The following is a 25,907-nucleotide window of genomic DNA, read 5'->3' on the forward strand; positions in this document are numbered from 1 at the left end:
ATTCCCTGAATCATTTTACATCTCAAGGAGTTTTTATTCCATTAATCTTGGGTTGTCTGGATGATTGATGGGGGTCTTGACCCTCACAGCCAAACTGACACACAGGGGAATTCAAGCCTTGAATTTCTTGAGTTGGAGCCTTATACAGTAAATGAGTAAACAATCAAATACTCTGGTTGTGCTGTTCAGGCTCCATTTAAGCTGGCTAGTGGTATGGTGACTGCAGTCACGTGGATTTTCAGAACTTCCATCCTAATATTTACCATTAGCTGTACCTTCCTTGAATCCAGGTAGACTGTCTGTAGGATCACCATGGCTGGAATCATTGTTTGCATGGCTGTACGAGAAAAACAAAAACAAACCAGCAGACAATCTTTCTTCTTCGTTATGGACTTGCTCCAACCATTTATCCAAAAGCAGATTGTTTTCTTTGCAGACTTTGAACTGCTTTGAACTTGTTTGCCTGTGCAAACAATCCGGTAGAATGATAGCTATTTGAGGAGCTGGAGTAAATGTTTAAGTAAACCGGGCCAAGGAAAACTTTGCTTCATCTCAGGAGCAACTGAGAGCTCTAACAGGTACTGGTGGGCCGTGTTCCAGTGTGAGGCCCACATGCCAGGCAGTATTGCCAGGCTCCACAGCCCTCCAAGTGACACAGACTTATTGAAGCATCTCTGTTAGTGGTATTATGCTTTGAATCATTTTATCTATAAATTTAGTACCTGATTCTTTTTTCTTTTTTTGTTAATGCTTATTGAACCTAATGTACTAAGTTTTTTTTCTTTTTTTTTATGGTAGAAGCACACACCTGAACAACTAGAGGCCACACATCTTACACTCAGAAAGTTCACATATGAGGTTTCTTCATTTGACCTAATAGTTGCATTGACCTTGTGGTTTATTGTCATGCCTGGGGGAGTTTTGGGGGGTACACTTTGACTTGTGTTATCCAAAGGACAAGAACACTCCCTGTGTGTATCTGAGCTAACAAGTTGTGTTGGTACTTATGTTGGCAGTCTTGCTTACCAGCCTTTTAGAGTTACTCAGCAGGCCAATAAGAATTTGGACTATGTCTTGTTGAGTATGAACTTCTGAAAAACTTAAAAACCAGAGTTTCTGCAAATTTAATTCCTGCTCTGATCAATGCATGGGCCTCAAGGCTACATTTGTTTTCTCTCTTTGCTTGGGAACAAAAGTGTTGGAAAGAATTTGCAAGGCTGGTTAACAATCAGTGGGCCGGAAGGGACCTGGCTTCAGTGATGTATGTATTAGATGTAGGCTGGGCAGGCGATATCGCCTGCTGAAGGCAGCCCTGAAGCATCCTGCAGAATAGAGACTTGCTTCCTGATCATAGACAGAAAAATTTAAACCTCAGTATGAGGATGTTAGACACACGGGACGGCTTTTCTCTAAGTGCATTTCTTTGTGTTTAACCATTTCAACTTTTAAAGTGGTCTTGGCCTATGCTCCTGCGTTAATAGACTTGGCCTCTGGAGCTAGCCTACTTTTCTAATTACTTACTTGGCACCTCACGCAATTTGTTTGTCACCCCAGCCCACAGATTTCTCACTGCTGTGTTGTTTCACCCTTGCTTCGTCACTTTCACCCTGTATTCCTTCTGGTCTGACTCAACTTTCATCAGCTTCTGTGAATATTGTCTCTCCTGGGCCCCGGGTTCCTATTTCCTGTCTCTGAAAGTAGGTCTGGGCTTCCTAGGTCAAACAAAAACAGTATCCACAAATTACTTTGTCTCAAGAAGTGTTTCTAGATATAGTGAGTGATCAAAAATGTGTTTCTTGGGACTTTCCTGGTGGTCGAGTGGCTAAGAATCCATCTTCCAATGCAGGGGGTGTGGGTTCGATCCCTGGTCAGGAAACTAAGATCCCACATGCTGCAACAAAGATCTGATGCAGCCAAAATATTTTTTTTTGAATATGTATTTTCTAACAAAAGGAAATTTGCGGGTAAAGCCTTGATAGTGAAAACATGGTTCACATCTCTGACCCTGACCTTACCCAATATATTTTCTTGTCCTTTCTTCCCACACCTCCCCAAAAAAGGTACCAGAGTTGAGAACCTTGTGAGAGCAGGCCTCAATTTCAGGCCTGTCAGTGGGTGTAAGGGAAACAGTAATTACTGAATTTGGAAGCTTATAAAGGTGTCATTTTGACAGTGCCTAGAACTGAAGTTTTCTGTTTGTGCTGCTTGCAAAACTGTTTGCAATTTAGAAGTGGAATATTTCCAAAGCCTGTTTAGTGACATGGCCTGACCTTGATTTTGGAGGAGGAGAAGTCAGTCAAAGGATATGAAATGCTCAGCTTGCATCCAGTAAGTGCTCACAGCATCACCATTTTCTTGGGGGTGATAGAATGAATCTCAGTTGGAATAAGGGAAGAAATAGGCCTAAGAGTTGCGTCCTTGATTTACACAGTAACTAGTCTGGCCACAGCCTGCTGCTGCTGCTGCTAAGTCGCTTCAGTCGTGTCCGACCCTGTGCGACCCCATAGATGGCAGCCCACCATGCTCCCCCGTCCCTGGGATTCTCCAGGCAAGAACACTGGAGTGGGGTGCCACTGCCTTCTCTGCCACAGCCTTCTAGGAAACTTAAATTGACTCCCCAAGGTGCCCTTTTGCATTCACACCTGTCCGGAACTCTCATAATGACTTGTGAAACAGTTGTGCTGTTTACAGGAAAAGCTAGAACTTTGTGTTGGTAAGAAAAAACCCTCCAGAGCAGGGATCCACTTAGTGGTTCCCGCCAGTGGTTATTACATGTCTTTCTCTCCATATTATGTAGCTAACAACACCCTAAAGCCATAGTTGCCCTTACATTTCATCCTTAATTACTTGAACGATAAACTAATAATGCAGGGAGTGAATGTGCACCATTATTAATAAGATCCCTAAGAAATGGGACCAATGGAAGAGTTCTTTTTAAAAATAGTGAAGTGTAGCTTGCCACACTGCATGGATAATCGTACACTCACATAGAACTGTAGATGGCACTTCTGGGACTTCATGCCACCTCTCTCTGGTCCACCTTAGATTTCAGCTCTAGCTGGGTTTTGAGCACTGGGGATGAGATCAACCTTAGAAGGAGGTCAGATACCCCTTCCACTGAAATGGGATGGAAGGAGGTCTAATTTGTGAGATGGAGCAGGAAATTGAGGGAACCTCGCTTTGTTCACCCCCGGGGGCGTAGGGACATGAGATCATCTGTTCATGGTTAAGAGAAGAGGGATGAGGTAGGTATTTTAGATTGATGAGGATTTGTGTGGACTGAGGAGGAAATGGAGAAAAGATACAGAAGGAGTGCTGGTTAGTAGTTATGGCTGAAGGCCTCTGTCTCTCCTCCAAGTTCATGTGTTGAAGCCCTAATTGGCAATGTGATGGTGTTTGGCAGTGCAGTCTTTGAGAGGTTATTAGGTTTATATGCTTAGGCTTCCCTGGTGGCTCAATTGGTGAAGAATCTGCCTGCAATGCAGGAGACCTGGATTCAAGCCCTGGGTCAGGAAGATACCCTGGAGAAGGAATTGGCAACCCACTCCAATACTCTTGCCTGGAGAATTCCACAGACAGAGGAGCCTAGCAGGCTACAGTTCATGGGATCGCGAAGAGTCAGACATGACTGAGTGACTTTCACTTCACTTCAGATTTACATGAGGCCATGAGGGTGGAGTCTGCCATGTGAGGATGTTGCAGGAAGGCGGATGTGTGTAAACATGGGGGAGGGCTGTTGCCAGACACCAGAGCTGCTGGCACCCTGAACTCGGACTTCTCAGCCTCCAGATCTATGAGAGAGGAATGTTTGTTGTTTAAGCTACCCAGAGTGTGGTATATGTTGTTACAGCACCCTGCGCTGACATAAACAGTGGCATTGAGAAACCGTAGAGGTCATCAGGCTGCAGCTGCATCATTTTTACTTTTTTTTTCTTTTAAGCAATTGGACTGTTTATCCACTCTGATATAGAGTAGAGGTTTCTAGATTCCACCAGGATGTGGGTTAAATGAGCATAAAAAAGGCTGATGTATAAGATAAAATTGGAGGTGTTTAAGGTCTGGCCAGCTTGACCAGGCCAGAGAGCAAGTTGTTGTTGTTCAGTCGCTAAGTCACGTCCAAATCTTTGAGACCCCATGGACTGTGGCATGCCAGGCTTCCCTTTCCTTCACTATCTTCTGAGTTTGCTTGAGCTCATGTCCATTGAGTCAGTGATGCCATCCCACCATCTCATCCTCTGTCGTCCCCTTCTCCTCCTGCCCTCAGTCTTTCCCAGCATCAGGGTCTTTTCCAATGAGTCAGCTCTTCTCATCAGGTGGCTAAAGTATTGGAGCTTCACCTTCAGCATCAGTCCTTCCAATGAATATTCCTTTAGTATTGACTAGGGTTGATTTCCTTTAGGATTGACTGGTTTGATCTCCTTGCTGTCCAAGGGACTCTCAAGAGTCTTCTCCAGAACCACAGTTGAAAGCATAAAATCTTCGGCTCTCAGTCTTCTTTATAGTCCAACTCACACATCTGTACATGACTACTGGAAAAACCATAGCTTTGACTTTATGGACCTTTGTCAGCAAAGTGATATCTCTGCTTTTTAATATGCTGTCCATGTTTGCCATAGCTTTTCTTCTTCCAAGGAGCAAGCGAATGTGAGTAATTGCAAGACACATTTAGAGGTTTCCTCCTAGTTTGTCTATCCCTTTGCTATTGTTGTTTGCTTTGACTTTTTGGAAAAAAAATAATTTACAGCCAATCACTGTAGCAACTTCCCCCAAAGATTTTACTTTACTTTGATTTCTAGATTATTTTAACAGGGTAGATTTTTCTCAAACTTATGGTTTAAAAAAAATGTATTTCATTTGGTAATTAGAAGGGAATATGAAAATTATTTCATGGAATCAAATTTTCAAAAGGAGAGGTACAATCTAGTAAATATATGTAAAGACATCTTTCACACAGCTTTATGCAGATGTATAAATCCTCAAAGGTGAACACCAGAAAATGATGCATAGTGACTGGAATGTTGTAATTGGAAATGGAAATGTACAAAAAAGAAGACATTTAAGTTGGTGGATCTCACTGAAACTGTGATTCATTTTCTTTGTGCATAGGTACCAAGAGTTATCTGAGTTAACAGCATTTGTAATGGCACTAAATTTAGATAAGTAAAAAAAAAATGAAGGGAAAGGGAAGTGCTGGTGTGGTGATTTACAGTGACACACAGCTAAATGCCTAGGTGTGAACGTGTGACCTTGTAATTACACTTAAATATTTGTGTCCTGGTTTGCTAATTCCAGTCATCAAGTTTGGTGGCTTGTTAGTGCTTTTTTCCTTTTACCTAGTTCAGAACATCAACAAAGCCCCTTTCTTTTGGATGCATCATCACAGCTTATTATGCCCAGTAGCCTCCAAGCTTTTCTGTCCTGAGGCTTTTTTGAGGATGCTGTCCATGGCAGAAACGATCCAAAGCCTGGCAAAGAGGCCCCTGGAGAGAGATGAACAGAATGAAACAGAGTGTTCACTTTGCTTCTCCGAACTCAACTGTGCCCAGAGATTGAAGTACCCCCCTGAGCTGCGGTAGTAAACCATAAAGAATATTCATGGCCATATAAAGATTTAATTTTTGAAGTTCAAATAGCATATTCATCATTGTCAATTAATTTGTACCAAGAGCCCAAGGTGGTTGGCGTGGTAATACTGATACACTGGGGACTTTATCTGTGGAACGGATAAAAGAATTCATTTGAACTCATATTTTACCTAATTTTGAAATTCTGTCCTTTTCTTTTCTTTTTGGAAAATTGGAGTGACTTTTTCCAGTTACAGATTTGTCAAGGACATGAGTTTACTCCTCTGCTCTGACTCAACAGTTTAAGTACTGGTTCTGAGCACTAAACTTGGTCTTCTCCTACCATCTCTTCCTTCCGGAATGGTCTCTCTGTGGTGGTAGGAGATAACCACTTTCAGCCCCTGTGAGGAAGGACATAATCTCTAAAGTAAGTTGTGCAGAGATTCTTGTGCTGTTCAATTTGTGACCCCTAGTAGAGTTGGACTATAAAGAAAGCTGAGTGCCAAAGAATTGATGCTTTTGAACTGTGGTGTTGGAGAAGACTCTTGAGAGTCCCTTGGACTGCAAGGAGATCCAACCAGTCCATCCTAAAGGAGTTCAGTCCTGGGTGTTCATTGGAAGGACTGATGTTGAAGCTGAAACTCCAGTACTTTGGCCACCTGATGCAAAGAGTTGACTCATTTGAAAAGACCCTGATGCTGGGGAAGATTGAGGGCAGGAGGAGAAAGGGACGACAGAGGATGAGATGGCTGGATGGCATCACCAACTCAATGGACATGGGTTTAGGTGGACTCCGGGAGTTGGTGTTGGACAGGGAGGCCTGGCGTGCTGGGCTTTATGGGCTCGCAAAGAGTTGGACACGACTGAGCGACTGAATTGAACTGAGTAGGGATTTTTATACAGTTTGTGGGGTTCTCACAGCTAGTATACTGGAGTGGTTTGCCATTCCCTCCTCCAGCGGATCATGTTTTGTCAGAAGTCTCCATGGCTCATACCATGTTGTGTATGAGCTTCATTGGGTTATGCAAGACCCTTCACCTCACCAAGGAAGTGATCCATGAACTTGGGCAAACTCCAGGAGATGGTGAGGGACAGGGTAGCCTGGCATGCTGCAGTCCATGGGACTGCGAAGAACTGGACACGACTTGGAGACTGAACAGTAACAGTAGGGGTCTAGGCTCCTAACAACGCTGGGAGAGTCCGATTGGGCCCAGGCTGTTTTCTAATGCTGATATTTTCCAGTCAAATGGGGTTTACCAGAGTTGATATGAAGGAAGATTTTCCTTCTAACCTCAGAACTTCTTTTTTTCCCCCTCATATTTCCCTTCATTATCATGTCAGCTAGCCTAGCTCTGAGGTTGAGATAAGAGCTCTTCCTTTGCCCAGGTTATGTCAGGGTGCTGAGTGAGCTAAGTCCTATGATACCAGTATCAGTGTGTGAGAATCCCTCAGTCTTGTCCAACTCTTTGCAGCCCCGTGGACTGCAGCCCGTCAAGCTTCTCTATCCACAGAATTCTCTGGAGTGGGTTGCCATTGTCCCAGGGATCTTTCCAACCCAGAGATTGAACTGGGATCTCCTGCATTGAAAGCAGTTTCTTTACCATCTGAGCCACCAGGGAAGCCCACCAGTGTCAATATCCACAGACTGTTGTTCCAGTATGATGCTTAATTGTGTGAAGGGGAGGATTGGTTGTTTAGAAATGAAGTGGGATTGTGAGTGAGTCTAAGAGTTAGCTGGATCTCATATTTTGGTAAACACAACAGAAATCAATGAATAATATCGATACTTATCCTTGGCCCATAGATTCAGAGGCTCTCCTTGAGTTGGAAAGGGTGCCATTTTGGAAATTCGCAACAGATGTTTATCTTATCTGCTGTGTAAATACTTCTGCCAAGTACTGGGTATGTAAACAAATGGTACATCAGTATTTAGATTACTTTCTTTTTCATGTGAAACGAGGTCATTCTTAGAAATGAGCCTGAGGTAGGGGCAATGTTATGTCACATGCTAAAAGTGGATCTCACAGGGTCCTAAGTTGCCTTCTGTATGTAAGGTAGGCAGTATAGACTAAAACGATAGTTTAGGGCATAATGCTCTTCATCTTATGGCTAAGGAATGGATGCAGTACCTTATTCACCTGACAGGTGTGATATGTAACTGTTTCAGTCTCAATCTGGTGGTCTTCTCATTCAATTGCCTACTAAAATAACAGTGGAATTTTTAGAAAATATAGGTGGTAGGCCATCTACTGAGTTTGAGTTTCTAGAGTGTAAACAGATTATAAAAGAGCTCTATTTGAAGTCCAGTGGCTAGGATTCTATACTTTCAATGCAGGGGGTGTGGGTTCTATCCCTGGTCAGGAAAGATCCCACATGTAGCACGGCCAAAAAAAAAAAAAAAAGCTCCTCAGGTGATTCTGGTTTTTGCCATTGTTGAGAGCCATTACCTCAGATGCCATATTCATAAGACTTTCCAAAAATGACTGTTGACAAGAATCTCACTGTGTGACTGTGTGTGTGTGCTCAGTCATGTATGACTCTTTGCTACCGCATGGACTGTAGTCCACCAGGCTCCTCTGTCCATGGAATTTTCCAGGCAAGAATACTGGAGCGGGTTGCCATTTCCTTCTCCAGGGAATCTTCCTGACCCAGGGATTGAACCCACATCTCCTGCATTGGCAGGTGGATTCTTTACCACTGAGCTACATGGGAAGCTGAGAACATTACAGTCTCTGTTATTTGGATATAGAAATTCCTCATTCAGAGACAGTAAATTTGCCATGCTTATGAAAAAGTGCAATATTATATATATATGTTCATATATGTTTATTAGTAAAAAGTACAAATTAAAGCAGCAGTGAAATGCCACTTTTTGTGAATCAAGTTAACAGATTAAAAAAATTAGATAATTAGGTCTCCCATTGTCCTTTTGCTGAAAAGGGTTGAGAACTAGGACTTCATATCAAACTATTAATAGTAATATGTAAATTGGTAGACTCTTTCTGTACAGCATTTGGGAATGTGAGGCTTAAAATGTTCATTCACTTTGACCCAAGAATATCTGTTATCTAGCCAAAGAAAATAATCTGAATTACAGACTAATGTAATTCCAACATTATTTGTAAGAGCAAAACAGTGAGAACTGCCTAGTATATTCATTTGATGCAATATTATGTAATTGTAATAGATTATGTTTTTGAGGTTTTAGTAATTTGAGGAAATTCTTGTGCTTTTATAATTAAGAGAACACAAAAGTTTACATATAATATGTTCTAAATGTGAAACGAAATACACACAGAGAATGATACCAAAATATTAGGAGCACGTTTCATAGTAAAACTCCAGATTTTTATTCTTATCTTTATAATTTTCTGAATTTTGCAAGTTTTCTACCATACCACTTAAAAAATATTTTACTTTTATAGTCAGAAAAATAAATATTCTGATCGGAAAATGTCTAGAAAACAAAAATTTTGTGGAAGAATTGGCAGTGGAAGGTCTCATAAGGTAGAGAGTTGATTTGCAAAGGGAAGATTTGTAGAAATTTTCAGTAGACTAGAAAAATGCTTTAGTTGGTTTCAAGCAGAAGGAACAGCAGGGAGCTAGGTCATAAGTATATGTTTTGAGGAAAGTGTAATGAGTGAATGAAGTAAGGATAAAGTGAGAAAAGATGTTATGAAGTAGGGATGGTAGTAGATGAGTAGATGGAGAACAAATACAATGAAAAATATATTTTATTCTCTTCTTTAGTGGTCTCAGAGTTGTGTGTGTTAGGACACTTTCCCATGATTTCTAATCCTTCAGCTCTCTCTGATTATTTTATGTCCATTCAGTCTGTGGTTAAATGAAGTAAACATAACCAACAAGAGCTGAATGTGAAAGGAAATGAAAGACTCTTCTGGTGTGCTGCAGTCCATGGGGTCGCAAAAAGTCGGATGTGACTTAATGACTGAACAACAGCAACAACTGGCTATGCGGTCGGCTTGGTCAGTCCGTTCCTCACTGGACCTTTTCGTCTTCTCCTTCTTCTTAGTAACTGAAGCTTGATTGAAGATAGGATAATGATTTCTGAAGTTACTGTTTTGGTTCATATCTTACTTTTCTAGTAGGTATCTTTATCAGAAATGAAACTGTATTAGTTGAGGTCCACAGGCCATCTTCCTGACATTGTCTTTTAGTTCAGTTCTTCAACAGAAAGCTTTAAAGGTACCTGACAGGGAAAAACTCTTAATTTTTTCATTAAGTTAGGTAAATCTGAACATTTACTAATAATATTCTTTTTCTAATGTCAGCTAGTAGTTCTCTGAGATTCATAACAATGTATTTATGAATCCCCTCTTGTTTTCTGGAATGAACTATTAGTATCTACAGTATTTCTTTCACTACAAGTCAATATATCCAAATTATGTTAAAATGTTTGATTCATGTCTGAAGGAAAGTTACCCGGCTCAAAATAGCCTGGAGTTAAACTCCCTTCCAGGTCCTCCCCACCATTCTATGCAAAACAAAGAACTCTCTCACCCAAAGGAAAAAAAAGGACATTAAGGTTGATTTGCCCAGCTCCCAACCGGTCCAGCCTCTCCCCCAGCCGTTTGAAAGACAACTACTCCGAACAACGTTGGAGAAGAACAGGCCCCCTTAAGACAGTAGAGTTCCATATATATGCCTATATATACATACTCTTTTCTTGGGTTAGTGCAGCAGCTCGCTAATCTGACTGCTGCTCCTTCTCGCCTCATTAAAGGTGGTCTGTTCCTGTAAAGTGCTGATCTCGTTCTTTTTCTGAACTTGCCTTCTCTAACTCCGTACCCCACAATGTCCATGTGATCCAGAGGTTTAAATAGTTAGAGGAGCCCAAGTAACCTCTGGAGCATGATGATTTGACATTACTTTCAGATTAACCAGTTCTTTATGTATTATTTTGTAGTTTTTGGATACTTAATTTGATGACTGAAAGAGTAACTTAGAGAGACTATGAAAAATAATTTGTTTTCATTTTAAACTACTGTTTTTGAAAATTGTTGATATTATTGTCATTCCCAGTTTAAAAGAAAATAGATTTCTAAGGTATCCAAGGCTGCTGCTGCTGCTGCTGCTGCTAAGTCGCTTCAGTCGTGTCCGACTCTGTGTGACCTCATAGACGGCAGCCCACCAGGCTCCTCTGTCCCTGGGATTCTCCAGGCAAGAACACTGGAGTGGGTTGCCATTTCCTTCTCCAATGCATGAAAGTGAAAATGAAAGTGAAGTCACTCAGTCGTGCCGACTCTTAGCGACCCCATGGACTGCAGCCTACCAGGCTCCTCCATCCATGGGATTTTCCAGGCAAGAGTACTGGAGTGGGTTGCCATTGCCTTCTCCAAGGTATCCAAAGCTAGAGAGTCATTTAATATTTATAGTTTACCCACCCTCACAAAGTCAGAAATGCAGTAAGGTGGGGTGCTGTAAAATACAAAATACCTAAATATTTAGTTGAATATTGTTGTTTTTAATTTTCAGTCTATCAGTCTTAAACATTTGTGAAATCACTTTCTGTTATTAAGAAAAATGCATTGCCAAACAATTTGCAAAGCCACATGTGTGACCAGCCTATATGCTTATTTATTTATGTTTTTGGATTTATGAAACATGCCTACAGATATAATGGATTATTGATAATTTTTCCATGTTCTCCTCTGTTTTCTATCAATACAAATGTATACTGTTTTTATTATTTGTCCCCAAATTTATACTATTTTCTATGGTGGTGATTATAATTTTCCTTGAATATTTAATGCAAGAGTCACTTCTGAGAATTGGAATTTAGATCAAGTAACTCAGTTTGTTTCCATTTGTGCCTCTTGGGGAAAGGTTTTGGACTTAGTGCTCTAACGAATTTTCCATCCAGGACTGCAAAGGAAATGACCAAACAGATTAGGAACTAAGAGAAATTATATTGAAAATCTCCATGAGGCAATCCTTATGGACTTCGCCAAAAGTGTGGTGAATATTTTTCTCTTTGTCTGCTTCAATTTAAAAACTCAACTGAGTTGAAGATTTTAGCCTTGATAAAGTAGTATAACATTGGCGATTTATATGTGTTTTTAGCTTATCAACATTTTGTTTTTGTTCCTAATTTTAAAATAAACAGACTTACTGTGGCTAAATATTTACATAACAGTGTCTATGTTTAATGGCAATGGAGGGGGTGGAGAGGGGGTTTGCTTGGACCAACCAGCATTTTGGTTTGGCCAACATTTTGTGAAAGAAGAATTAGAAGATATGCCACAACCTAGTGTCTACCTTATGGACATTTTTTTTTTTTTTTAGATTGCCTCGTTCTTGCTTTAATAATCTCTATATTTTAGTTACTTTCATACAGCTGTTTTAGTTAATAGAATAGATGTAAGCGCCTTTCTCTTTCACCCAGCAGGGCAGGAGAGCAGTCCAGGACAACAGAGTAGCCCTCTTCACAGGTCATTTACTGACTTAAATTTCTTTAGCCTAATAACTCTTCTTTGTCTCTCTGTCTGGTGGAAATTAGATCATCAGTGCCTCATCCAAAGAAATGGGGAAGAGAGTATATGTTGGGCAAGCAGTATCCTTTCAAGGATGTGAGATATAAATTGGACACACACCTTCACTCACACTCTGTTGGCAAGAACAGGGTCATATCTAGCTGCAAAGGAGGCTGTAAAACGTAGTGTGTAGTTGGAGAGTCATATGCCTTGCTAAAATTGGGGGTAAAATTGGGTTTATTGCTAAAAGGAAGAAATGGAGAATGCAGTCTAGGGCTGTTGCTCATCTCAGCCACATAAAATACTAGAGAAGTCAAAGCCTAGCAGTGTGCACCAAAACCGTCCTCCTCCCTTCCTGCTCAGTGGGATGCAGAAACTAAGTACTGTCACCCTGAGACTTAAGATCAGTCCATTGCCTGAGACAGTCCTACTCAGGCCTAGCAGCTCTAGGTCTAGCTTCAGGTGGGACCTAGAATGAGGGTTGCTGCTCTGAGTGCCATACTTTGGAGTTAGTCAGATTTTCCCACTTCCCTGTAGAAAGTCTAGGATGCTTGGTGTCTAAGGCACCATGAGATATGGATAGAACTTGAGACACAAGGTCCACTCAGGACTATATTCTGTTGTGGGGGTCACCTGGATCATACCGGTTTATTCAGCTTTTCCCAGTGTAGTTATTGAACTTCTCTTTTCCAGTTATTGTGATAGGCACTGGCTTAGAGAGGGGTATGTGAAGATGAATAACACATAGTTCCTGCCTTAGAGGGGTATACAGTCTGGTGCTCTTTTCCATAAGGAAATAAGGGAAATATGAGTTTCTCTATAAAAATATGTTCTAGAGTGTTTGGGAAACACCCTAGGACCCCAATGCTACCATCCTCTCGTTATTCACCAGTATCCTTTCTGCCCATGTGTGTGCATGCTAAGTCGCTTTAGTCATGTCCAACTCTTTGTGACTCTGTGGACTATAGCCTGCCAGGCTTCTCTGTCCAAGGGATTCTCCAGTCAAGAACACTGGAGTGGGTTGCCATGCCCTGCTCCAGGGGATCTTCCTGACCCAGAGATTGAACCCAAGTCTCCTGCATTGTAGGTGGGTTCTTAACCACTGAGCCACCTGGGAAGCCCCTTTCTGCCCATAGATTCCACTTAAGGAAAGCCTCTGCCACTGACCCAAGTCCAGCTCACACCTGAGTTCCTCACTCCTTTCTACATTGTGGTTTGTTTTCTAAATCTACAGCAGTCCTAAAATTGACCTCACAGGTTCCTGGCTCATTCCCTTCTCTGTTGAGTCCCTCTAAGATCTCAAACGTCTGCTAAATTAGACAGCATGGATTATGATGAAGGCAGTGTCATCAGGGCTCAGAATGTGGGTCTTCTTTTCATGATTGTAATTCACTTTCTGCATCCAGTATTTATTGAGGCTCTTCTATGGAATAAAGCATTTGGGGTACAAAGCTGAGTAAGTCCTGGTTCTTGCTCGAGTTGTTCATTGTGTAGTAGAAGAAACAGGTCTGCTGGGTGAATTGTACACTATTCTGTGGTAGGCCCATTAGTAGAAGTCTAGGAGAATAGAGGGCTAGGGGAAGTATAGAAGGAGTGTGTGATTGTCTGCGGGAGCTGCGGAAAGTCTTGGTGGCATTTACATCGGACCTTCAAGAAAATGAATTCACTACTTAGAAAAAGTTGAGGATGAAATCTTCCCAGACGGAGGGACTATCATGTGCAGAGTTGTGAAGTGTGAAATATCATGGGACCTTCTCTCCATCAGCCCCCCACCCCCCAGGTTTTTTTTTTTTTATCAACACATTATATAAATTGTTTTCTTTGCAATAAGGGCATTGTTAAAATAACACCTCTGTGTCATTAATTCATAAGAATCTGAAGCTGAACTGAACCACTGTCTCCCAGTCAGGGTCTGAAGACTGTTGAGGACCCTCTAGGGATGTTCATGTTCTGGGTTTTCTTAGTGCTAAAAAATATCCACATTTTATCTTGTGAGCTTTTTGTTGTTGTTGATGTTAGTTACTGCAGTGTTTTGGCAGCCAAAGTGCAGAAGTAGCCAAGAGTCCAGGGCCATGGTGAATTATTCACTACTTAAAGCTGTGTGTGTGTGCTCGACAATGGGCATATAACTGATGAGAAGCTACCTGATTCCTTTTTCCACGGAACTCACATTCTGGAGACAGACGGAATTCATCAGCCTCGCTAAATGCATGTTCATGGGATTTGTGGGGGTGGGGAGGAGATGTGGGGTTTTAGGCAAAGTGCTCCGGCTAGACAGAGCCCAGAGGTGGGAGGGGGTGTGATGTGTCCAAGAAGGGGAGGCTGGCTGTAGAGGGAGAAAGGAGTCAGAGGTGCAAAATCCGGGATGTGAGGAAAGAAACGCTGAGGCCCTGCTAGATCATGTTAAAGATTGAGACTTCATCCTAAGGGCAACAGGAGACCTTAAAAGGTTTCAAATAGGAGCCGACATGATCTGGTTTCTGTTTGGAGGAGATATTAGGTACTCAGTAAGAATTCATGGATGTTTATTGGATGACCGAATGGATCTGAAAAAAAAATAAAGATGTTATCAAATCAAAGAGAAGAAGTGCCCCCCACCCCTCACCAGAGGGAAAAACCTGAATTTCTACCTAAAAGCAGTAACAAAATGAAAATAACATTTCATAAATTTTAAACTTAAAAAAAGTAAACTGTTTACTCTTTATAGCAAATTAGGAATTATTTGGAAATGGTTTGCCCATGGCCCCGTAGTAAGTTGGTGACTGATTCATTAGGCCCCGGTCCCTGAGTGAAACTGATCCTTCCCTTCTGCATTTCCTGCTTCTTTGCAGATAAAGGGATCAGATTCCTTTCCAGCTCTCATCAGAGCTTCTCCAAATGTGAGAGCTCTGATTGCAGCCGTCTCCTTGGTTTGCTTCGTCTTAAAGAGTTCCAGGCAGCTCCCAGGAGGTGCAGTCACATCTTGCTCATCTTTGAGTTCCCAGTCTCTAAAGTAGTCCAGAGCAGTCAGCAATTGAGTCTAATGATTAAATTAGCACCGATCGTATGAGTTGAACGATGTGTAGGAGGCCGGCTGGCCTTGTCTCCTCAGCCCAGTTTGGCAGAAGCATGGAAAATAAAGTTGTGTAACGTTAACAGAAATTGTGGCTGTGTGGAGTGTTTTTGCCAAGAGATTGGCATTTTTTTTTTAAAAGAAAATTTCAGAAAGCGAGAGATTTCTGAGTAATACGTCAATCATGGGGAGGGATCTGTCATTCTGGCAAGTGAATAGTCCATGGGAATTTTTTTTTTTTTTTTACCATACCTACACTCACTTTTGTGAACTATGAAGTATTATTTTTTCCTGGAGCCATCAAGAGTGGCAGGAAGGAGGAAAACGTGTCCATAGATTCAGTCTTCCTTCGAGTGTCTCTCGGGTTTTCTGTCTATGCCTTTTTATCCCTCTCTCTCTGTTTCTCTTTCTTGCTCTCCTCTTGCGTTCCTTGGTAAGAACCAGTCATGGCACGTGTTACAGGATTTTTACCAGTGTCCTTTCTTAGCTGTGATAGTGACAGGCTGGGGCAACCAAAGAGTGGCTGGTGGGGGTGAGGGAGGTCAGAATTCGAGTTTGGCGAGAGGCCAGGCCGTTGGGAAGGTCACCATGCAGTGCTGGGCATCCTGGGGCCCGCAGGAGAGATGCAGAGCTTGGTGGGGGTGGCTGAAGGGTAGAGTTGTGCTCAGGCCGAAGTGGCCTGGGAGTCCCTGCCAGCTTCAGCATACGGAGCAGCCAGGCTGGCCAGATGAAGCAGGTAGGCAGCCTGGGAGGAGGCTGGCAGGAAGGTAAGCAGGGCAACAGGAAGCAGGATGCTGGTCTCGGCTCTGCTAGCTGGGGCCAGAGACCTGGCTGGGGCTTGAGAGGACCAGGTGGGCATTAGGGGCAGGGCGAGGAATCCCCCAGAGACAAAGGGCACCGGGGGCTTCAGAACCCAGAGATGAGAAGCAGCAGCTGAGGCTTGTGTGGCACTGCGTTTAGTACCAGACATCATTCTGAGCACTTTTTTATATCAAGGCTTTTCATCTTACATGATAATCTTGGGATAATCCTCATTTTACAAATGAGGAGATGGATGGACACACAGAAAGACAGAATAGCTCACTGAGTGTTATCCAGCTGAGAAGAGGCACCTCAGGGATGTATGAGCAGCCTGGCTCCAGAGTCACTGCTCTGAACCAGCCTCTTCTGGAGAGTCCCCGTGATACCATTGCTGGGAGTACCATTCACACAAATTGCAGTGTGTGGGGCCCTTGCAGCTGGGCGATGTGGGTGGCCCTGATTCCGTACTACTTCCTTTAAAAAAAAAAAGATTTTCCCCTCTGCCTTCTGATATGCCAGGCACTTTCTGTGTACTTTTCATATATTAACTCATTAGGTCCAGAACTCTCGTTATCTCCCTGTTACAGATGAGGCCCACAGAGACTTAAGGACATGCCTGCCTAGGTAGTAAGGTCTAAATTCAGACTCAGTCGACCACTGAGAGGGGAATCGATTGTAGCATTTTGTTTTCAGTTTTTTGTCTACCCTGCCAGTGGCAGATATCTGAAGCATGTCAGGGAGGGAACAGGGGTTACAAATATTAATGCTCAAAATGCCATACGAGTTTCTAGAGGGGAACAAGTGTATCTGTACTTGCAGAGCAGAAGAGGGAGAAAATCATCTAGTACACTATGCCCACTTAGTAAAACTTAAAAACAAAGAGCAAAATAATCTCCGAGGCTGAATTGGCAGGCCTTGGACTCCTTTCCTAGCCAGAGAGCCAGTGAGAGTTTAAACACTCTTCCTTTGTTTCGTCCCTGACCTCTCAGAGTCCTGCTGCAGAACACATACATGGGCTTACAAAAGTTAAAGTCTGGAGAAATGTGGGGGAAAATTGGATAGCAGAATTCCCTTTAGTTTCCAAATCTGTATCCATTCCCTTGATCACAGCTATGTAAAACTCAAACTAATCAGCTGGTTCTGGGCTTTTCTCTTCTTCCTCCCCTCCCTTTCCAAACAAATGGAAAAGAGAAATGCTTGTCCTTTGTATTCCACCATGAATTCCATGGGTGTGCTGTACCCCCAAAGCCCAGCCCAGGTAAGTAAAAGCAACTCCATGTTTCAAAGTTTGAAGCCAACAAAAACTAACTGAATGTTGCCTCGAGCTGAGAAGAGAGCTCCCTGATTTGTTGAGGACCATATCATTCCCTCCACTGAGCTCGGCTGAGACATTTGTCTAATTGCAAGAACAACCTCTCATCAAGAATCATGTGGCATATAGAAAATAGAATCACACAGGCAATGCCTTTTCATAAGGTCTTAACTTTGAACTGTTGATCATAGTGAGAGATGACTTGAAAGGAAACAGTCAGCAGAGCAACCTCAAAATGGGAGGACGCCTCTGGGGGCTGTGTGGTTTGGAGACTACTCAGGGATGAGAGATGGTGGGTTATGGGGAAACACCAACGCAAGGTGAGCCATGAGCTTTTCAGACTGGTCCTCACTGCAGCCTGAGACCGGAATAGTAGACCTGGGGGAAGTTGGTTTCTTCTTCATCCTCTCAACCAATCACCTAACTGGCATGCATGCTAAGTCGCTTCAGTCGTATCTGACTCTGCAACCCTATGGAGTGTAGATGGCCAGGCTCTTCTGTCCATGGGATTCTCCAGACAAGAATACTGGAGTGGGTTACCATGCCCTCCTCCAGGGGATCTTCCCCAGCCAGGGATTGAACCCACCTCTCTTATGTCTCCTGCATTGGCAGGCAGGTTCTTTACCACTAGCGCCACCTGGGAAGCCCCAGTTGCTTAACTGGAGAACTCTTCAAATCAAAACTAAGAGGATGCCAATCCCTTATTTGGTGTTCAACGTTTCTTGCTGCGGTGAAATATGACACCCTTAAATTGGACATTCAGAACTTAGATCTCACAGGATCTCAAGGCCCTTTCACCAAAAGCTGGGGGCTTTTGAGATGATCTGAAACAGGACGGAAAGCTCCCAGGGACCTCTCGCTACTGTCAGCCAGCTCTCAGTTCAGCGAATCGTGGGATAGAAATGGTCAATTCCAAGAATCTCTTGGGAGTTTCAAGTTCATTTTCTAGGAACTCAGAATTCCTTTGGGAAAGTCCAGGCTGAGTGTCTCACTGGCTGAACTCTGGCATCAGCCTGAACAGTGGGTTGAAGCCTTGAGGTGACTTGTACATGCAGTGCTTAATTCTGCGTGGGAAGCTGCTTCAGTTGTGTTTGACCCTTTGTGAACGTGTAGCCCTCCAGCCCGGCTTCTCTGTTCATGGGGTTCTCCAGGCAAGAATACTAGAGCAGGTTGCCATGGGATCTTCCTGACCCTGGGGTCAAACCTTGTTTCTGGCATCTGACTGCGTTGATAGGTGGGTTCTTGACCACTAGCACTGCCTGGGAAGCCTGCAGTGCTTATGCTGTGGAGACCTGGAGATCCAAACGCTAGGGGTAGACTCCCCAGTCTATTCATTGATTTTCAGTTGTCAACTTGTGGGTGACCAAATGACTTGTAATTAGACACTTTTTAGAATGAAAGGAGAGGGAAAAATAGGGGTTTTCCCATCAAAGTGACCTTCTTTTATTTTACCAAATTCCTCCTGGGATACACCCACTCCTCCTCACTCCTTATCTTGAAAACCCTCTCAAGAAGGAAATGGGGATGGAACACTTAAATATAGAAAATTATGGCTTTGAATACAGCCATAAAGGTTAAAACCTTTCTGGGTATTAAAATGAGGGCTGGATTAGGGGACATCTGGGGTTCTCCCACCTCTGACAAATTTTTCAGCATTTTTCTATCACCCTGGGAAACAGGCAGAGCCAGTGTTACATCTGTTCATAGTCCTTGAGGGGTTTGGCTATTAATACTTTGCTTGATCCAGTGCTCCATCCTGACTGCCTACCCTGAGTTAGATGTCCATAATGCATACATTTGTAATCACAAATGAGCCCCTGTTCTTTAAAGACTTTCTTTAGACCCTTACATTGGCTGTTGGGAAATGCAGGATAGGAAATTAACCCTCCACAGTTTTCCAAGTCGGGGGCAGTTTCTCGAATCTTGCTGGTGAATTATGGAAGCGGACTGCTTCTCCCTGCTCCCTCCTGCAATTTGTGTTGTTGTTCAGTCACTAAGTAGTGTTCAAGTCTTGCGATCCCGTGGACTGTAGCATGCCAGGCTCTGTCCTCCACTATCTCCTGGAGTTTGCTCAAAATCATGTCCATTGAGTCTGTGATGCTATCTAACCATCTCTTCTTCCACCGCCCCTTCTCCTTTTGTCTTCAATCTTTCCCAACATCAGAGTCTTTTCCAGTAAGTTGGCTCTTTTGCCTCAGGTGGCCAAAGTATTGAAGCTTCAGCAACAGTCTTTCCAATGAATACTCAGGGTTGATTTTCTTTAGAATGGACTGGTTTGATCTCCTTGCAGTCCAAGGGACTCTCAAGAGTCTTCTCCAGCACCACAATTGAAAAGTATCAATCCTTTGGCATTCAGCCTTCTTTATGGTCCAACTCTCACATCCATACTTGACTACTAGAAAAACCATAGCTTTGACGATACGGACCTTTGCTGGCAAAGTGATGTCTCTGCTTTTTAATATGCTGTCTATATTTGTCATAGCTTTTCTTCCAAGGAGCAAGTGTCTTTTAATTTCATGGGTGCAGTCACCATCCGCAGTGATTTTGAAGCCCAAGAAAATAAACTCTGCCACTGCTTCTACTTTTTCCCCTTCTATTGGCCATGAAGTGATGGGATTGGATACTGTGATCTTAGTTTTTTAAATGTTGAATTTCAAGCCAGCTTTTTCAGTCTCTTGATTCACCCTCCTCAAGAGGCTCTTTAGTTCCTGTTCACTTTCTGCCGTTAGAGTGGTATCATCTGCCTATCTGAGGTTGTTGATATTTTTCCTGGTGATCTTCATTCCAGCTTGTGATTTCTCCAGCCTTGCATTTCACATGATGTACTCTGCATAGAAGTTTAATAAGCAGGGTGATGATATACAGCCTTGTCATACTCCTCTCCCAATTTTGAACCAGTCAGTTGTGCCACATCCAGTTAGGTTCCCATTTAAAGATATTCAGAAACTACCCATACTCTCAGTTGAAATGGTTAAACAAGGAAAAGTGAAAGTGAAAGTTGCTTAGTCGTATCTCACTCTTTGCAACCCCATGGACTGTATAGTGGAATTCTGTAGGCCAGAATACTGGAGTGAGTAGCCTTTCCCTTCTCCAGGGAATCTTCCAAACCCAGGGGTCGAACCCAGGTCTCCCACATTGCAGGCAGATTCTTTACCAGCTGAGCCATAAGGGAAGCCCAAGAATACTGAAGTGGGTAGCCTATCCCTTCTTCAGGGGATTTTCCCGACCTAGGAATTGAACTGGGGTCTTCTGCATTACAGGCAGATTCTTTACCAACTGAGCTATCAGTTCAGTTCATTCGCTCAGTCGTGTCCGACTCTTTGCGACTCCATGAATCGCAGCACGCCAGGCCTCCCTGTCCATCACCAACTCCCAGAGTTCACTCAGACTCACGTCCATCGAGTCAGTGATGCCATCCAGCCATCTCATCCTCTGTTGTCCCCTTCTCCTCCTGCTCCTTATCCCTCCCAGCATCAGAGTCTTTTCCAGTGAGTCAACTCTTCGTATGATGTGGCCAAAGTACTGGAGTTTCAGCTTCAGCATCATTCCCTCCAAAGAAATCCCAGGGCTGATCTCCTTTAGAATGGACTAGTTGGATCTCCTTGCAGTCCAAGGGACTTTCAAGAGTCTTCTCCAACACCACAGTTCAAAAGCATCAATTCTTCGGCGCTCTGAAGTGAAAATCTAAGGAGAAAAAAGACCTTCTTGCCTTGATTTTCTGTTGAGTCTGGCTAAAATATCATATAGCTATAGTTATAGAGTTAATTACAATAATAGAATCTGGGAATTCCCTGGAGGACCAGTGGTTAAGATTCGGACTTTCACTGCCATGGACCCGAGTTCAGTCCCTGGTCAGAGAACTAAGATCCCACAAGCCTTGCAGTGCATCCAGAAAAAAAACAAAAACAAAAACAAAACAGAATCTGACACAGAAATTTGAGCTTACAAGTCTTTTGACCCAGTCCTTTTGCTTGATGGAAGGAAGAGCTGAAGTTAGTTTAGGAAGTGACTTGCTCCAGGACACATTTGTCAACAGGTAGGACTGCCACTGAATCTCTTTCTATAAAATCCTTCCAATTGTACCCACCTTCTTCTGCCATAATCCTCGGTGTTGGCACAGGTGACATCTGTAGGAACCCTAGCATTCTGGGGTTCTGAAGGACAGATGAGTCCCTTGGGCATCTTTTATATTTGAAAAGATCGATACTGTTTCTAAGGTATGCAGCTGTGATTAGAAGACCCTAGTGGGACAGCACAGACTGGAAGATCTATGATCGGCTCAGCAGTTATAGCTCTCGTGTTACTTCTTGTGACTCAGGTTTGTTCCTTTAAGAGTTACGCTTTTCAGAGATACTGGCTAGAAGGACCGTCTTCATTTCCTGGGTCCAGGGCCAGCCAGTCACTCCTGTGCTGAGTTCCCATGAACTGCAGCCAGCGCCTTCCGGCTGACAAAGCAGGGTTGTCATTGATAAGTGTTTATATTGCACTTTAGACTTGCAAAGTTCTTTCTCTGGGTTATTTCTTACCTCAGTTTGGCAGGTGAAGAAACTAAAGCCCATAGAAGCGGTGACTGGTCCAGAGTCATCCGACCATTTAGCAGGGAACCTGATGCTGGGCTCAGCCTCTGAGTTTCTAGGTCATTGCTTACCCCGTGAATCATGCAGCTTCTCTAGGTTATGTTCTTTGCCCCTCACCAACTTCTTTTTTCCAAAATTAAGCTGACTTCTTTTACAGTGAGCTATAGAGAGCTCTTGTTTCAAAGCTGTAGTACCTTGTTGGTTGACCAGAAATCTGCAGGTAGCTAGGTACGCTTCAATGTGGCACCTGACCTTGGTCAAACTGAGTTGTGGTGTTGCGGGACCTGGGGAGGCAGTGGCACTTTTCTGATTGGGTTTTTGGAAAAAGTTCAGTGCTGTTTTAGGAATATTAAAAGTCTAAGCATTGGGAAAAAGCAATTTAAGTTAAAATATTGGCTGTCGCCTAAAGGTGATTTTTAAAAAATCAAACTAAAAAAAAAAAAGAACAAACAATTTTGCGTCTGCAGAAGGGCTTTTGAGAGCTTTTGGCTTCATTTTCAAACCTCACTAGTTGGGTCACAGAGGTACTTTCTTGCCAATGAGGCAGAGAGATTTCAGTAAGAATATTGAAAACTTTTACAGTAGAAATTCCCAGAAGAAATCTTACCATCTGTTTATCCTGTTTTTCTTTTATCTTAGTTAAAAAAAATTTTTTTTTAAATCATTTATTGCCTGTTTGTCTTCAGTTGCATCTGTTAAGTACAGATGTTGGATCGAGATGAGTATCTGTTCACCTGTCTTTACACAATGGTCTCTGAAAATATGAAATTTCTCTGTTGCTCCCCACCCCCCCTCCAGTGGTGCGTTTCATTAAGAAGATGAGCAGTTGTGTTTAGAGTATTCCATCGCCTGCCTTTCCCAACGTACCAGGCAGCCTTTTAGATGCTGATTCGTGTTTGTTGCAGAACTATATGATCCAGGCGAATCGGGAAGCAGCCCTCAGCTTGGCAGGGTGCTCCGAGCGGCCCTCCACTCTCCGAGGGAACGCTCTTCAGCTGACTGAAGCAGGGGAGCTGAGCCAATCAGAGGCCACTTTCCTAGCTCAGTCACCAGTCTGTGGTTAAGGAACGGTTTTGCTTTTTTATGCTCTGTATTGGGAAGGCAGATAAAATGCCAGGTCTGGACTGCCTCTGGGGATAAGCTCACCCTGTGTGATGTGAATGAATAGCATCTTGCCTGGTACATCCACAGCAGTTGATAAGGCAGGTGCAGTTCTTCCAAACAGGCCTTTTCTATCTTTACCTCTGGCTGTGGCTTTACCTCTATAGCAGTTTTGGTTTTGCCTTGAAAGAGGTGCTCTGGATTATCAGACCTCCATGTATGACAATTTGTACCTGCATGGAATCGAAGACTCGGAGGCTGTAAGTATTTTCATAGATAGCTGATTTCCTCTCTCCTCCTCTTCCTTCTCCCACTAACCACCCCCCCCCCTTATTTCTTAGGCAACGCAGGGAACAAGGAGCTGAAAGCCAACATTATTCGGGTGCTTGCTGGCTACTGTGTGAATGTTCTCTGTCTAGTTTAGAGTTGACTGAAATCATTCTTTATTATATAATTTCTTGTCAAGCAAAAAAGAAATTAGGGTGATAGGCAGAAGGATCTAAGTGTGTAGTCTGCCTGTATTTATACAGTCCTTGGTCCACATTTGATCTAACAAGGGATAACTGCTCCTTGTAGACTGCCTTAAACTGTGCAGCAAGTGCCTATGTTTTCCAATAGCAGGTTTCACAGAAAAGGCTCATTCATTATATAATACACATTGTTTATTGAGCTAGTGTGAATGGAAGTGCCTCAGCGGTAGCTGTATTCTGTGCTCTCTGGCCCAACAAGCGGTGCAGATCTCCTGCTTCTTTGTGAAGGAAATCAGATGCAAAGGTTGTGGTCATATAACACCCCAGTGCAGAGGCAGGGAGTGTGTCCCTGTACTCCATCTACCCTGGAAGCCTGGAGTAGGCTCACATGTGTTTTGGCTTAGAAAACTGCACTCCTGTCCCTCCATCAGTCAGGCTCATGTAATCTATTAAAATCGGGATGAATGTGGTTTTGAGAAATCCCTAAAATCATACCATCCGAAGGCTAGCTTTTGAATCCAGGATAGAGCTGATGACTGAGTCTTTTACTATTGCTAGTGGTGGTTCTTGATTTTTTCATCAATTATATAGACTGCTTCGGCTTGGCTCATGGGACCTGCTGTGTGGAGACTGAATTTTCTAGGAGTGCAGTGCCATGCATGTTGCCACATTTGAAACAGGAATGTGTTATATAAGGTTCTCTGGCTAAACGACCAAATAAACAGCTTATAACAGAAGAAAAAAAACCCCTATGCTATACGTCAGTGCAGACGTATGTATCAAATGATGTGCTAGCCCTGAAAGATAGAAACCCTCCGTGCCGATGAGGCAGCCCATTTTCTTGCCTGTCTGCGTGTGAGCTCTCACTCCAACTCGTTTCCGCAAAGTCTCTCTGCGTGTTGCCCAGCGTGCTCGTAAATTACCAGCCTGTCAGTTTACTGCAAGGGACCATAGTCACAAACGGCGGCTATGGCTGCAACGGAGAAGGTCCACATTGGCAAGTGGGGTGGGAGGCTGGAAGCTGCAAGTGGAGGAGTGGACTGACCTGGCTTCCTTGGCTGGGTCCTTCGGGGGCCTGATTATTTCTCCTGCCTCTTCTCTCCACACTCCCTTACAAAACAAGTGATTCCTCATTGAATCGCAACTTTCATTCCTGGTCCTTGGTTTTTGAACTTAAGTGGATTGGACTTATTGCAGAATAAACTGGTGATGTGGGACCCTGGCTGCTCTGACCAGAGTCAGCTAGGAACGAATGTCTCTGGCACCTTGTTCTCCAGAACTGTGTACATTTCGGAAACACTGGTTCAGAGGGGAGCCATTCTAAGTGGGAAAACATTCTCCCCTATCTTGGTCCGGCCTCCCAGGACGGCCGAGCTCCAGTGTCAGGTGGGAAGCAGCCGAGTGCAGTGATATGAGCCGTGGTGGTAGTTGATGGCAGGAAGTGCTGGCTACCGCAGTGCCCTACTCCCGCTGACTTGATGGTGGCCAGCAGGCTGAGCTCCTGGGGCCGGGCATGTCCGTGGAGGCCAGGCAGGTGGGAAACCCAGGGAACTGAGAAAGATACCTGGACCATCCTGAGTTAAAAGTAGGGGAGGCTTTCTGATGGGTGGGATCAGAAGCATGTCCCATAAATCTGAGGGGGAAGGCAGAGGTGTTCAGAGGGGTGAACTGTCTGTGAATGCTCATTTGAGTTTATTTGTTTTTATAAGGAAGAATAATGTGATGTGTTACCCGAGATGGTGTGAACAAAGCTTCAAGCCAATGGAGAAGACTAGGCCTAAATAGCTGACCCGGTGAAGTGAAAAATAAAGCCACACCTGGAGAGCCACATCCTCTGCAGTCTTTCTCAATGCCAATGCATTTATGGCTGTAAGTGTGGGGTTTGCCCAGATGCAAGCTAAGCTCTCGGAACAGGTCTGGTGGATAGGTGTGCTGATGGCCAGCTGCAGGCCGAGAATACACAGGCACTGAACGCTGAGCATGGCGCTTCTCTTTGGGGGGTTGGGGAAGCCACCCACAAGTGTCCCAGCACTCTGTGCTGTTGCAGATGTCTTTGTGGGGTGTGCGGGGTTTTACCTGTCATAAGTGATTCTATTCAGTGTGTTCACCCAGTCAGCCTGTCATAAGATCATCTCACCTGGGAACTGATCATTTATTCTGAATAAGAACAAAGGCTTATTGTACACTGTTAGCATCTCACCTCCCCGTAGTATGAGAGAGGTTTTGGCACTGTGATGCGAGGCTTTTTCCTAAGGTCTGGTCCAGAGGTAGATAGTATATTCCTGGTATGCTAGATTTTTTGCTCGTAACTCTCTGTGTTTTACGTACTGTGTGTATAATACAGAGAGGAACAGGAGCCTTGCTGCAACACACTTAAGTCTGGGCATTTTAGACAGGAGTCCTTTGGAACCTTTTTGGACAAGTCTGTTAACTTCTGCTCTGGTTTCTAAAACGGTGGTGAAGTGTCAGCATCATTTAGGTTTATAAGGAAGCATTCATACAGAAGACTTTTCGGTGTCCCATAGCCGGGCCCCAC

General features: G+C 43.5%; 1 protein-coding gene across 3 annotated transcripts in view; it reads left to right on the forward strand.

The window, feature by feature from the left end:
- CACNB4 (calcium voltage-gated channel auxiliary subunit beta 4) overlaps positions 1-25,907 on the forward strand; it is a 279,581-nt gene that overhangs the window by 105,780 nt on the left and 147,894 nt on the right. The window contains exons 1-2 of one of the 3 annotated variants that reach the window (XM_070767875.1): positions 22,803-23,161; positions 25,081-25,240. The exons of the other annotated variants lie outside the window; for them this stretch is intronic. Coding sequence (XP_070623976.1) covers positions 25,235-25,240 — 6 coding nt within the window. The 5' untranslated portion in view covers positions 22,803-23,161; positions 25,081-25,234. Of the gene's footprint in view, positions 1-22,802; positions 23,162-25,080; positions 25,241-25,907 lie in introns of those variants that run through there. 3 annotated transcript variants of the gene reach the window in all.

Source organism: Bos indicus, chromosome 2, assembly GCF_029378745.1.
Source record: "Bos indicus isolate NIAB-ARS_2022 breed Sahiwal x Tharparkar chromosome 2, NIAB-ARS_B.indTharparkar_mat_pri_1.0, whole genome shotgun sequence".
NCBI lineage: Eukaryota > Metazoa > Chordata > Mammalia > Artiodactyla > Bovidae > Bos > Bos indicus.